The following is a 12,754-nucleotide window of genomic DNA, read 5'->3' as shown; positions in this document are numbered from 1 at the left end:
GAATTGTTGATTTGTGATTGCTGAGAACTAATGGGGATTGAGAATAAAATATAAATAACTTGTTTGAAATTTTAGGCCAAGTTTGAGTTGAGAAATGGCTTGAAACTTTTGCTATAGAAGGGACAATGTGAAATTTGAGCTTTTAGGACCTTTTCAGCTTTTTGTAACATACAATACACAATGGATTTTTAAAGAATAGAATTTTAACAAAATTCCAAATTCATCAGGACCATTAACACTTGAAAAAAGACTGAAATATGAATCGTAGAATGCCCGACCCTAATTAGATGCGCACTTATCCATCAGCACTCTGCCACAGCCACGTTTTCAAGATAATAAATGTATTGTATGAATTTCACTTTAATATTTATTGTAATTTTTTGTGATAGTTCTCACAGGTTGTAAAAAAGGAGAATAAACCCTGTTTTACTACCTCGTGCTCATGCTAAATCCTTGAGGTTGCTACAATTTATTAACCCTCATGATTTGGGTTAGACAAATTTATCTTTCAAGGGCCCATATTACACTATTTTTTGAACTATGTTATAGTGTTGTTTCCTTGTCACAAACATACCTGAAGTTGTATTTTGTTTCATTCGCACGTTTAACACACAGACCTTGCATATTTAGGCTGAGTTCTTCTCTCAAACAAAAAGCACTCTGTTCACCTCATGACATCACAAGGTGGAACAGAGCATTTTGAGAGTTGGAGATGTACAGACTAATAATGCAGGGTTACTCAAACATGTGTGAATGGTAACAGCATTATAACATGGCTTAAAGCTTGCATGAACAAGTTTTGTGTACAGGGCCTTTAAGCTGGAGGGCTGGACAGAATTCTTAACTGTCCAAATGAATTTTTCCCATTTGTGGTGGTAACAACAATTTTCTGTAACAAAACATGGTTAACATGGTTTCACTAGCTTAAAAAAATACTGGCAAAATGAGTGAATAATCCTACACAGTCCTTCTGAAATGAGGGCATCCCATTCTAGAATATTTTCATACTTCTATGCTTTCATAAGCACAAGGCGTTTCAGTTTCAGTATTAGGTTGTTGAAATTGTTGCTAAAGTTCTAAAAAAAAAATTATAAAAGAAAGCCACCGCCGCCACCGCCGCCACCACCATCTTCAGGTACGTCGCAACAGGTTTCAGCCAGTCCTTTGACGTCTCTGAAACACAATTACAACTCCTCCTTATCAGTGCATTATGTCACTTTTCTGGAGGAGAGTCCCCCACCTGCTTGTCTCCATGGAGATATTATTGTATTGCTTGGAATGTTACACAGTATAGCATTAAGAGTCAAACAGATGATGCATTGGGCCAAGTTACAGGTCAGGTCTGTGGAGAGGCAAACCCACAATGAGTTTCTCCATGTTTTAAAGCAATAAAAAATCCTGTACTGTAGATAAATGTTAGATAGTTACATTTAATGCCATACTGTGAACAATCTAGAGATAAGCAGATGGCAGCCCAAGTGGCCATGAGTGGAACAGCAATTCAAGAGAGGGACAGTGCCATAATGTGTCTCCCTCATGTCTGCTTTCCATGCTAAGTCACTCCTTCTTCAGAGCACTATCACAACACAATCAGTGTGCATCCCATTAATGAGACTACTGAACATAGCATCAGTTTTGTAAAGTTGTATGCTGTTTTGTATCATGTTTTTGTATATTTATGGAGAATTGTTGTGCAGAAGCATGGGTGACATAGGCTAGTGCGCTGAGCTAACCATGAGAGTGAATAGGGCCTGGGAGAGATCGCTAAATTACTCAAACATGCATGGAGGACATCTAAAACCTTGTCAGGCATGTTATTGATGACACAAACAAAACAATGTGAAAAAAAGACTATCTCGGACGAACCTAATAAAACTAACATGGCACTGGATATGCCCCGCTCCCTAGCTGCAATGGAGCTGCACAGTGACAGCCTGCTCATGTTCTGGAAGTGAATCTTCCATTCATTTTTCCCATAGACTTTTCAAAAAATTCATATATTAAGAGTTCAAAGGCATCGCAGAGGCTAACCAGCTACGTGGTAACTAATATCCATAACATGGTTGTTTTAAGTCCAACAAGGCCGTTTAAAATGAAAGATTCTGTGATATCTTTTAATAACTTCGCGGTTTATAAAGTTTCAAATTATAGGGCTTTTGGTCTGTTGTTATCACGTAGCTGATTATCCCTGAGCAAGCTTTCAAACTTTTAATATTAATTTTTGTTTTAGGACAGGGTTTTTATGTTGTGTCTCTTTTAAATGTTTTGTTTTACTTGTTTTCTGTTTAAATCTGAACATAAACAGAACTGATGTCTCACCTGTGATGTTCGATTGGATGTTCATGTTGACTCCCATGTCTGTGATGGAGAATAAGAATTGGAATAAAATGTATTTAACTAGCAGTAATATATAACTAGCAAGGAAATGCGTGTTACTGATGAGGCTAGCAAAACAAGATGAAAAAGAGACTATTTATTTTGAAAATGTTAACACATGTTAACATGTGTTTGCAAATGCATTTTCTGTTCTGTCCATCCCCATCACTGCCAAAAAGAAGTGTAAGAACTCTGAGTAATGTGAGCATCCTAAAAACCTATATGTGTGTGTGTATGTATGTATGTATATATATATTATATATATGTATATATATATATATATACATATATATATATATACACATACACACACACCCACCCCCCCAACACACACACACACACACCCCCACCCCCACACATATACATATATATATATATATATATATATATATATATATATATATATATATATATATATATATATATATATATATATATATATATATATATATATATACATACATACATACACTTATATATAAATATACATACATACATACACTTATATATAAATATACATACATACATACACTTATATATAAATATTTATTTATTTATTTATTTATTAGGTGTATCTTATCTCGGACGAGCCTAAACAAACATGGCACTGGATATGCCCCACCCCTAGCTGTAATTCAGAGGAAAATCCAATCTATGCCTGGTACAGTGATACCAGGCAAAACTTCCATGAAGAATTAAGTAGCAGGCTGCTACTTAATTTTGTGATTTGAAGGTTTTAGGACAGTGTTTTTATGTTGTCTCTGTCTTACATGTTTTGTTTTACTTTTACTTGAAATAAACAGAACTAATGTCTCACCTGGCTCTGTGATGTTCAGTTGGATGGTTGTGATTGGCTCTACATCGAACATATTTAAACCATCGATCAGCCGACACTGGTACTCTCCACTGTCGCTGGCGCTCACGTTTGAGATGATGAGTGACAGGCTGTTGTTCTTAAGATTGGGGTCAGCTAGTTCTACGCGGTTCTTGAACCGAGAATCCTGTTTAATGGAGTCTAAATGGCCATCTTTGTGCAACAGGACGTATGGGCATTGTTGGGCGTATCGGCATTGATGTTCATCAGTCTTCGTCCAGTAGACTCCCATGTTGTCTGTGATTGTTGTGTTAGACGAACAAGGTAACATCACCTTTTTCCCAAGCGCTGAGACCACAACTTTGTATGTAAAACACAAATACACAAGACAAATACACGACATGTTACTTCCCTTAGAAGAGATATCTGTGATCCATAGCAAAAGGCGAAGTTATATCTGTCAACTGGACAAATCGTTGTACGAGTGAAGACATTTTGCTGCTCATCCAAGCCGCTTCTTCAGTTCTGGTCAGATTGCTGCCTTAAATCTATCTGAGGGGAGGGGCTAACCACACTGAAACTGTAAACATCTATTGTCTCCACTTTCAGCTGGAACTACCCTATTCAGCCCAATGTTTTCAATGTTTTCATTGTTCTGGGGATGGTGTTGTAGATGGGGGAGAGATTATGTCTCAGGCCCCCATTCCTGTTTAAGGACGGATTCTCTTTCATAACAAACATAGCTTCTTTAACTCTTCTCACAAACTATTCCTTTTCTCTGGCTAAAATCTGAACTTCACTGTCTTCAAAGGAGTGGTTAGTGGCTTTGAGATTGACATGCACGGTGGTCTGGTGTCCAGAGGAGCTCTCCCGCTGGTGTTGGTACATCCTCTTATAGAGTAGCTGTTTAGTTTGTCCAATGTAATGCTCACTGCACTCTTCACTACACTGAATGGAGCAGACACATTACTTTGTTTTGTCCTTTTGGTGAACCAGTTTTTGTCTTAAAGTGTTTGTGGGTTTGAAAAAGGCAGGAATCTCAAACTGTCTGAAAATTCTCTAAGGTTTTTCAGACACCCCTGCTGTATAAGGAAGGGGCGACAGTGGCTCAGTGGTTAGAGTGTTGGTCCCCCAACCCGAAGGTTGGAGGATTGAGTCCCACTTGGACCAAGTTCTGTTGTTGTGTCCTTAGGCAAGACACTTCACCCACATTGCCTAGTATGAAAGTGGTGTGTGTGTGTGTGTGAATGATAGGTGGTGGTCAGAGGGGCTGATGGCACAGATTGGCAGCCTTGCTTCTGTCAGTCTCCCCAGGGCAGCTGTGGCTACAGTAGTAGCTTACCATCACCAAGTGTGGAAATGAATGAATAATGACTATAGTGTAGCACTTTGAGAGGCTTTGACAAGCCTGTAAAGCGCATTACAAGTGTAAGGCATTATTATTATTATTATAAGGAATAGTAACACCTTTCCTTCTAGGTTCAGATTCCCTGTTGTCCTGTTTTTTAACTCTACTGGGATCTACTGAAGGCCCATTTTGGTTATCCACAAGCAGAGAGGGCTTTCTCCACATGTTGCTCCTCCTTCACTTTTCCCTCTGTATTTGTAGGCACCACTTGAGCTCTGTGTTGTAGAGTACGGATAACTCCGAGTTTGTGCTGCAGTGGATGGTGTGAAACAGCAGGTATTGGTCTGTGTGTGGGCTTCCTGAAGACTTCTATCTGGAGTCGCCTGTCCTCTCCTATTGTTACTGCACAATCTAAGAAGGCCAATTTGTTCTCCTTGGCCTCATCCCATGTGAACTTGATGTTAGGATACACAGCATTAATATGTGCAGTAAAGGGCTCCAGATCTTGAATTTTGATTTTAGTCCAGTTGGCATCCACATATCGATACCAATGTTTGAGTGGAGTACCTGGAAATGAGGCCAGTCCCTCCTGTTCAAATTGTTCCATGTATAAGTTAGCCATAATAGGAGAGACCGGTGAGCCCATCTGACCAGAACTGAAGAAACGGCTTGGACGAGCAGCAAAACATCTTCACTCCTACAATGATTTGTCCAGTTGACAGATTTAACTTAGCCTTTTGCTATCCCTTATCAGAGACATGTCCAGACTTTTTACTGGTGTGGCACCGTGGAGACACTTAAGGAATTGCATGTAAAATTTTGATTTCAAATTCCATATGATCTCTTTGTCCCTACATGTTTACCAGGGGGTGTACACACAGGGCATGTCCTGTGTAGAGGATCCCCCACTTTCTTGTTTGCATAGAGATTGCTTTTCCTGGAATGTTCCACAATATTGCATTAAACATGGCTCTCCATGAACAAGCCAGTGACACCACTACCAAACCAAGCTACAGGTCAGATCTGGGGAGAGGCGAGCCCCTTCACAATAACAATTCGGTATTTCCTGCAGGTTGGTACATGATTGATGTGAATAAAATCGTTATGATTGTGAATTTATTTTAAACCTCCAATACTGCATTAGGTCCTCTGAAAGATGGCCCCAGTTCCAGTCACCCCTAACGTAGGCACGCCCCTGAATAGAATCTGTTAGGGTTATTGAAATATCATATCATTATTTGTATCTACACAATAATCAATGTTACTCAAGCAGAAAAGTGATTTTAAACCATTTATGCATTTGCTTGAAAACTATTTAATGCATCATAATGGTTTAGAGAGGCATTTTCAGGGAATGTAGTTTGAGCTGTTTTTCTAGATGTGCATCACGAGGTCATGTGGTCACATAAGAAACTTCTAACTAATATAAGAGATTAGTAGAGTGTAATATATGTTTGTTATGTTGTTTTAAATGATACCCTGTTGTGAATTAGTCAAGATTCTTCTGAGGTTATTGACTGCGCAACAGTCGGGTTAAGTTGCTGCACTTCTCCTATGAGCGAATGATCTGCATATTTGAGTATTTAAAGTATTTGAAGTATTTAAATTGTATAAAAATAGACTAAGGTAACTTACCAGTTTGGTCAACTTGTAGTACAGACATATAAAACACGAACAGAATGAGGAAAAACAATAGCTTTGCCATAGCTACTTTCACCTTAGCGGTGTTCTTAAAATGGCGATGGTTTTTTTGTTAATCCAGGAGAAAGGTGGAGCTGTTCTGGCTCCGAGTCTGATTGGTCCATTGTAGCCAGATTGTTCTGTCGTAACAGGGATCATGACATGGATGACGACATTTGGACAATCACATTTATATTTAAATTAGCAATGCAAGTTTAAAAGTAACAGGGGTCAAGTGAGCTTAAGCATGGACACACACAGTGGAGCACTTCCTGTATTATCACATGACATCTCAAGTTTTCTGAAAGAACACAGCCTAAATATGCAGGGCTTTTGTGTTAAACATGCGAGTGAAAACAGAACGATGCACTCTGGGTATGTTTTTGGTGAGGAAACAACATGATAACATAAATCAGAAAATAGAGGAATATGGGCCCTTTATTAAAAATAAAAACTTCAGAAGCAGTACTCTGTAGTGACCACTGTGATGTTATCGACGTGCTCATCCAATTCCCTTTCTGCTTCTCTTAGTGACATCATTATTATGGGCTGCTCCTGGTTTCCTGCGAGCAAAAATCATGTATTATTCCTGTTCCAAACCTCTCATAGACATACACAAATTTATAAAATTAACTATAATATTCAGTTTTCCTTTCCACTTAAGAAATAGTTTAAACACAGAGACATAATTTTCAAAATTATATCTGGAAATTCTTGAGTCACCCCCCACACCTGGTCCCACCCCTCACCTGAGTGCATGTGTCTGCAGAGAGAGAGCATGATCACAGTGGACACCACATAGGGACACAGCATCAACAGGTGGCAGAGCAGAGCCACAGCCGGAGGGCGCTCTGAGGAGGGTGACGCTTCTGTGGAAAGGGACGGGGTGTATTCATCTGGAGACAGAGTCTCAGTGAAGGGGGGTGGAGTCTCAGCTCGCGGACCAAATTGATCTGCGAAAATAAAAACAAATGCATTTTAAGACACAAGCAGGGAAGGGTTTAGCTCAGAACTAAACCAGGACTAAACCAGGACTAAACCTGGACTAAACCAGGACTGAACCAGGACTAAACCAGGACTAAACCAGGACTACTGTGGGTAGAAATGTTACCTTGACAAAGCCTAATCTTGTCAGATCCCAGATGCCAAACAGGGTTAGGCCTAGTTAGTACTTGAATGAGAGACCGCTTGGAAAACCAGATGCCACTTATGAAAACTCTTGTGGTGTACTTAGGCAAAAAACTTCACCAGTAGTGAAAGAATACTCAATTTTGTTAGTTAAGTAAAAGTACAGATACCAAAGCAAAAAGTACTCAAGTAAAAGTAAAAGCATTACATGAAAAAAAAAATCTACTTAAGTAAAAGTATTAAAGTACCCATTTAAAAATGTACTTAAAGAGTAAAAATTTGAAATATTTTGCTCAGATTTTGAAATATATTAAAGCTTTAAATGTACTGATTTTGATAAAGATATGTGCTGGATTTTGTTGAACAGAAACATTTTTTTCCTACCTGTTTCACAAATGTGTAAAAATGAACCCCTCAGCCTTTTCAGCAGGTCCCACACAATAATAAAAAATACATTTACTTTTCACTCCTGTTCAAAAATGCAGTGGGGTAGAAAGTACAGATAAATGCTCTCAAATGTGTTTGTGGTTCCACCTCTGCACTTCACCCATCGCCTCATATGAAGGTGGTGTGTGTGTGAGTGTGGGTGGTGTTCATAGGGGTTGATGCTTACAATAGTAGCTAATCATCACAGTGGACTGAATGAATAATGCTGTGTGCTTTGGCTACATAAATCCAATGTTAAAACCAGGATTAAATTAGGACTAAACCAGGACTAAACCAGGACTAAACCCAGTCTAACCTAGGACTGACCTGTGACAGTGATGTTGCGCCCCCCTTGGCTCTGGCCGTCTCTGCTCTCACACCAGTACCAGCCACTGTCCATGGGGTCAATGTAGGGGAGAAAACACTGAATCTCTCGCGGTTCACCCCAGCTTTCTCCACAGCGCGTCCCCGAATCCAGTCGTGTGGTCCGGAGCAGGATCCAGTCCGGGTTTTCACAGTACAAGACCACCGAGTCCCAACGGAACAACGGGGACCGGTCTGGACTTACCCTGAGGCCTAGAAACAAGAATACGAGGTCAGAGACAGGTCTTAAGCGACAAGAGTGAATGAACTGGGATTAAGGTAATGTAATCTATTGGGCTGCAGTGAAATAGTAAAATACCACACTGAAACATACAAAGCAACAGAACATGCCATACTGTGGAAAATTTAAGGCAAATCAGTTACATCTCCATGGAGACAAGCATATTGCGTGCCCACCATCTAGTCAAGTTACAAATCAGGTCTGTAGAAAAGAAAACCCGAGCGCAATTTAGTACAATGTAAAAATAAACTGTCTCACCCTGACTCTCAGTCCACAGCATCATCAGAACTGAAGAAAACAGAAACATCTTCAGTCAGTGTTCAAGTCCCTGCACCAGGACTAAACCAAGACTTAAACAGGTCCAAACCAGGACTAAACAGGACTAAACTAGACTAAACTGTTAACTGGACTTAACCTTTACTGGAGTTAACCTTTTTATAACATGGAGTTAATGTGGTCTGAACCAGGACTGGAGCTGGTCTGGGTCTGACTCTACATCGTGCTGATGATTTCCTGTTTGTGAGGACGCTGTGGTTTACTAACACAGGCCCTGAACATGAACACACCGTGCTTTTTCACTGTGACAAGCCACATAATGATGCTTTAAGAAACACTAGACCAAACCACAGACTTGTATTACACACAAGTTGAAAGGTTTCACTTTTCAAGAAACTAAACCAACACTATTTATGAAATCTAAAACATTTTCTTCTTATGTAAACAAAGATGGCATGCACAATACTGACTGTAATATCACTTGTTTTGTTGTAATCCATTCATTTATACAGGAGAGGGTTTTACATTTACTCAACTACATTTTCTGAGTAACTTTTTGATAAAATTGTACTGTACTGTCACAATACTTTTACTCCTAATATATTGCAATCTTGGTTACTCTTCCCACTGTGAGAAGTCTACAAGTGACAAAAGCTTTATGTTGACAATATGAAATGATTTGAACATTTGTGTGATTTGCAGCGAAAGACTGTATAAACAACTGGACTGAGGGAGTGTGGCATCACCTAGTAGGTTTTATGTTGTGCGCATAGTAATAAACAAAGCTAACTTCATCAGTGTTTTATTATGCTAACTGTTGCTAATTGTTCATTATAATTCCTTCAAATTCAATAATAATGGGTCATGTAAAGTAAATGAAGGTTGACATGTTGCACAGTTTGAGCCCAAAACAGCAACTTATTTTTTTTAGATAAAAAAAACAACAACTTACAATATAATAATCTCAAAAAGGACAAATCTTTCATAATCAGAATCAGAAGACAGCATCAAAACAACAGTGCAAACATCGCTTATTAAAGTGACCGGTATTATAAAGTGTCCAGCTATAAAGAAGTGGAGTGAGGGAGTGTGACTGACCCACAGCATCCGGTTCCACTCAAATGAACATCATGGAGGCTAGTACAGTACTTATGGGGCGAATTTGGAGCAGAGTTCCATCTTTGGATGTCCAACCGCAAGTCCGCAAGTATCATAGCAACCAAAGAGCCAATCTGGAGTGAGGCTGTTGAAGGTAATGGCGCCTCCCACCCACACCCCTGGTTTAGCAGGGACCAGGCACTTAGTAATGCTGTCAATCAAACCTGTTGCTAGCTCTAGTGGAAACGATCCTGGATGAAGAAAACACCTTATTTGTCTGTTATTAATGTTCATATCTTGATTTACTGACACAATAGTGAAATAAAAATGGGGTTAATACAAACATTTTAAGACCAAAATGGCAAGCTTGAAAGCAGCAGTTGCACATGCACCCATGCTCACTTCCTATTTGGAACCCGGTGGCTAGCAAGTTACCTATCTCCATTTATATATACAGTCTATGTTCTGTTAGTGATACAATACAACACAATAATCTGTGTGAAGCATCTTACTAATTATTTTACTGTACAAACTACTAGATGTGTACTGTGTTTCACTGTGAACTGAATGAGAAACAAAAGAAAAGAAAACAGACAATGTAAAATAATTAGACTGGTTTATTGAACAGCAAGGCTCAAAGGGGCTCAGGGCATAGACTGAAAAAGAAAATACATTACTTTATGTGCAAAATTCAGAATAACAAGCTATCAGATCAAAAACATGGTCACTGATTAGTACTTTTTTGGATGAGGGCCTTGGTTGATGCTGACACTGGGAGAAGATGGGTGACTTTGACTTCAACGACTCCTCGATGGCCCTCAATGTCCTGTAGATATCTGCAAAATAATAAAACCATATTCAAATTTCATTGTATCAAAAAAAACAATTTAATTTATTTTGACACTTACTATGCCCCTGTAGCCTTGATCTGCCAAGAAGTTTTTATTTTGTTTTTTATGGAGGGGCAGCCAGGTGTTGAAAGCTAAAAAACAGACAGTATAATACATATTTTAAAGGAGAGTTCAGTTCTGCATAAAGACTAAACCAGAAATCAAACTGAGTACAGCAGGACTGAGCCAGGACTACAAGCAAACTTAACAAGACATAAGCTGGATAAAACAAGGAGTAAATGAATCTGAACCAGGACTAAACCAGTTCAGGACCAGTAAACACAAATATTTACCTGCATACTGGAAGGTGTAACCACAGAGGAGAATTTTTGGATGGAGGCTGGATGGCAGAGGGGCAGCTTGGTGTTGAGAGCTGCAAAACACACACAGTATGAAAGACACAAAATGGCACAAAACAACACTAAAATCTACAAATAAATGTTAAAACCACACAGTAAATTAAAAAATCTTGAAATCACACATAAAAAATGTTAAAACCACACAGTAAATTGTAAAATCTTGAAATCACACACAAAAAATGTTAAAACCACACAGTAAATTCAAAAATCTTGAAATCACACACAAAAAATGTTAAAAGCACACTCTAAAATGTAAAAAGTTAAAATCTCATCAGCCTCATGAATGAGACTGTGAGTGGACACGTTCATTGGGGAGGGGTAGGAGCCAAACCCAGGGCCATGAGGAAGTCCGGTGGAGGGGTTGAGGTCTGGGAGCTGGAGGGCGACACCTACAGGACAATATAAACATTAAAATGTATCTATACAGTAATTACACCTGCACATGAATAAAAGTACTTTTGGACATGCATTAAAAATAACTGTCTACCTGCTCAGACGCGTCTTCCACCGGGTACCTAAGTTTCCTGGTGCGGGTGTTTTGCTGTCTGAACCTCAGCAAAATGGACCTGGAAGACAGGGGCGCCCTGGAGTGCTTTGGCTCAGGGTGACACAGCCTCTTACTGTTGGGCTCCTCCCTCTCTGGGACAGGGCTGGAGCTAGTGGTCTGGATTTCACAGGACAATGGAGGAAAAGGAGATAAGATAAGTTATTCTCTATGAATGCAAAAATTTAAGCTATAACACAGCTAATAATATTTCAACTTGTATAGTCGCACCTGGTCTGCGAGCTCCGCAGCGACCGACTGGGACCCACTGGTCTTCTTCCTCTTCAGCGCCAGTCGGTGTGACCTCCGAGAGGCAGGCTCCGCACAGACCGCAGCCTGCACCAAAGAAGGAACATTAGGATTTGAGGAAACTATTTTCTTTTGACTGATGAACATATTCTTCATAATGCACTTCTGCATTTGCTTGTCTTTACCTGCTCTCTCAGAAGGTGGCGCTGTGGCTGATTGGGACCTCCAGCAGAGATAGTGGGCTGGGCCTGAAACACAAAAGGTAAAGATAGTTTAGGGGGGGGCGGCTCCTTAGACACATCTACATCAGTGAGGGGTGGGTAGGGGCTAGAGCTCTGGGACTCCACGTAGTGCAGGAGACCTCCAGTGGTCTCTGTCTCTCTGAGAAGGGGCCGCTCCAGCTTCTTCCACAGGCGCTGCTTAATCCGCCGGCCCAGGTCCAGACTGTAGGGACGGGGACGGCCTTTGGGGTAACTGCAAACAGCCAGATACACAGAACCATCAGTAATGAGAAAAAGGTTTTAAAGGAAAGTCTCACTGTAAATAAGGACTAAACCAGAGACCAAAGTAAGCACAGCAGGGCTGACCCAAGGCTAATACCAGACTAAACCAGGACAAAACAAGAACTAAATAAATTTAAACCAGGACTAAACCAGGATCAAGACTGGTTAAAGGTCAGTAAGATAAAACTTTACCTGCATACTGTCTGTTGTCCAAGAATTTCAATAATACAAGCAAATACAATTTAAATAAAAGAGAAAAGCTCTGAAGGAATTTGTTACCCAATAACCAAGTAAATATGAAAATGAACTGATAATGAGTTCTAAAATGTGACCAGAAATGGATCTGGCCGATGAAACATACGTCAGCATTGGATCCACGATAGAGTGGTAGATGTCCTGATAGCCTTCAACAGTGTAGCCATGGATGAACAGAGGACTACCAGGGGCAGGAGGGCAGCA

General features: G+C 39.8%; 1 protein-coding gene across 1 annotated transcript; it reads right to left on the bottom strand.

Moving 5' to 3' along the window:
* Window positions 1-6,451: 6,451 nt before the first annotated feature.
* LOC117386474 (uncharacterized) lies at window positions 6,452-8,826 on the bottom strand. Its single transcript, XM_033983834.2, has 4 exons — window positions 8,635-8,826; window positions 8,100-8,348; window positions 6,968-7,171; window positions 6,452-6,781 (listed from the first exon to the last, which is right to left on the bottom strand). The coding sequence occupies exons 1-4, from the start codon at window positions 8,681-8,683 to the stop codon at window positions 6,675-6,677; spliced, it is 609 nt and encodes a 202-aa protein (XP_033839725.1). The 5' UTR covers window positions 8,684-8,826; the 3' UTR covers window positions 6,452-6,674.
* Between the last annotated feature and the right edge of the window lie 3,928 nt (window positions 8,827-12,754).

This window comes from Periophthalmus magnuspinnatus, chromosome 18, assembly GCF_009829125.3.
Source record: "Periophthalmus magnuspinnatus isolate fPerMag1 chromosome 18, fPerMag1.2.pri, whole genome shotgun sequence".
NCBI classification, from domain to species: domain Eukaryota; kingdom Metazoa; phylum Chordata; class Actinopteri; order Gobiiformes; family Gobiidae; genus Periophthalmus; species Periophthalmus magnuspinnatus.
The sequence above is the reverse complement of the archived record's forward strand: the minus strand, read 5'-3'. Positions and strand labels throughout refer to the sequence as shown.

Coding starts and splice junctions, on each gene's coding strand:
- LOC117386474 (XM_033983834.2), bottom strand. CDS start 8,683: ATGTTTCTGTTTTCTTCAGTTCTGATGATGCTGTGGACTGAGAGTCAG. Junction 8,349..8,634: donor GCTGTGGACTGAGAGTCAGG/GTGAGACAGTTT, acceptor TCTTGTTTCTAG/GCCTCAGGGTAAGTCCAGAC. Junction 7,172..8,099: donor GCGCAACATCACTGTCACAG/GTCAGTCCTAGG, acceptor TTATTTTCGCAG/ATCAATTTGGTCCGCGAGCT.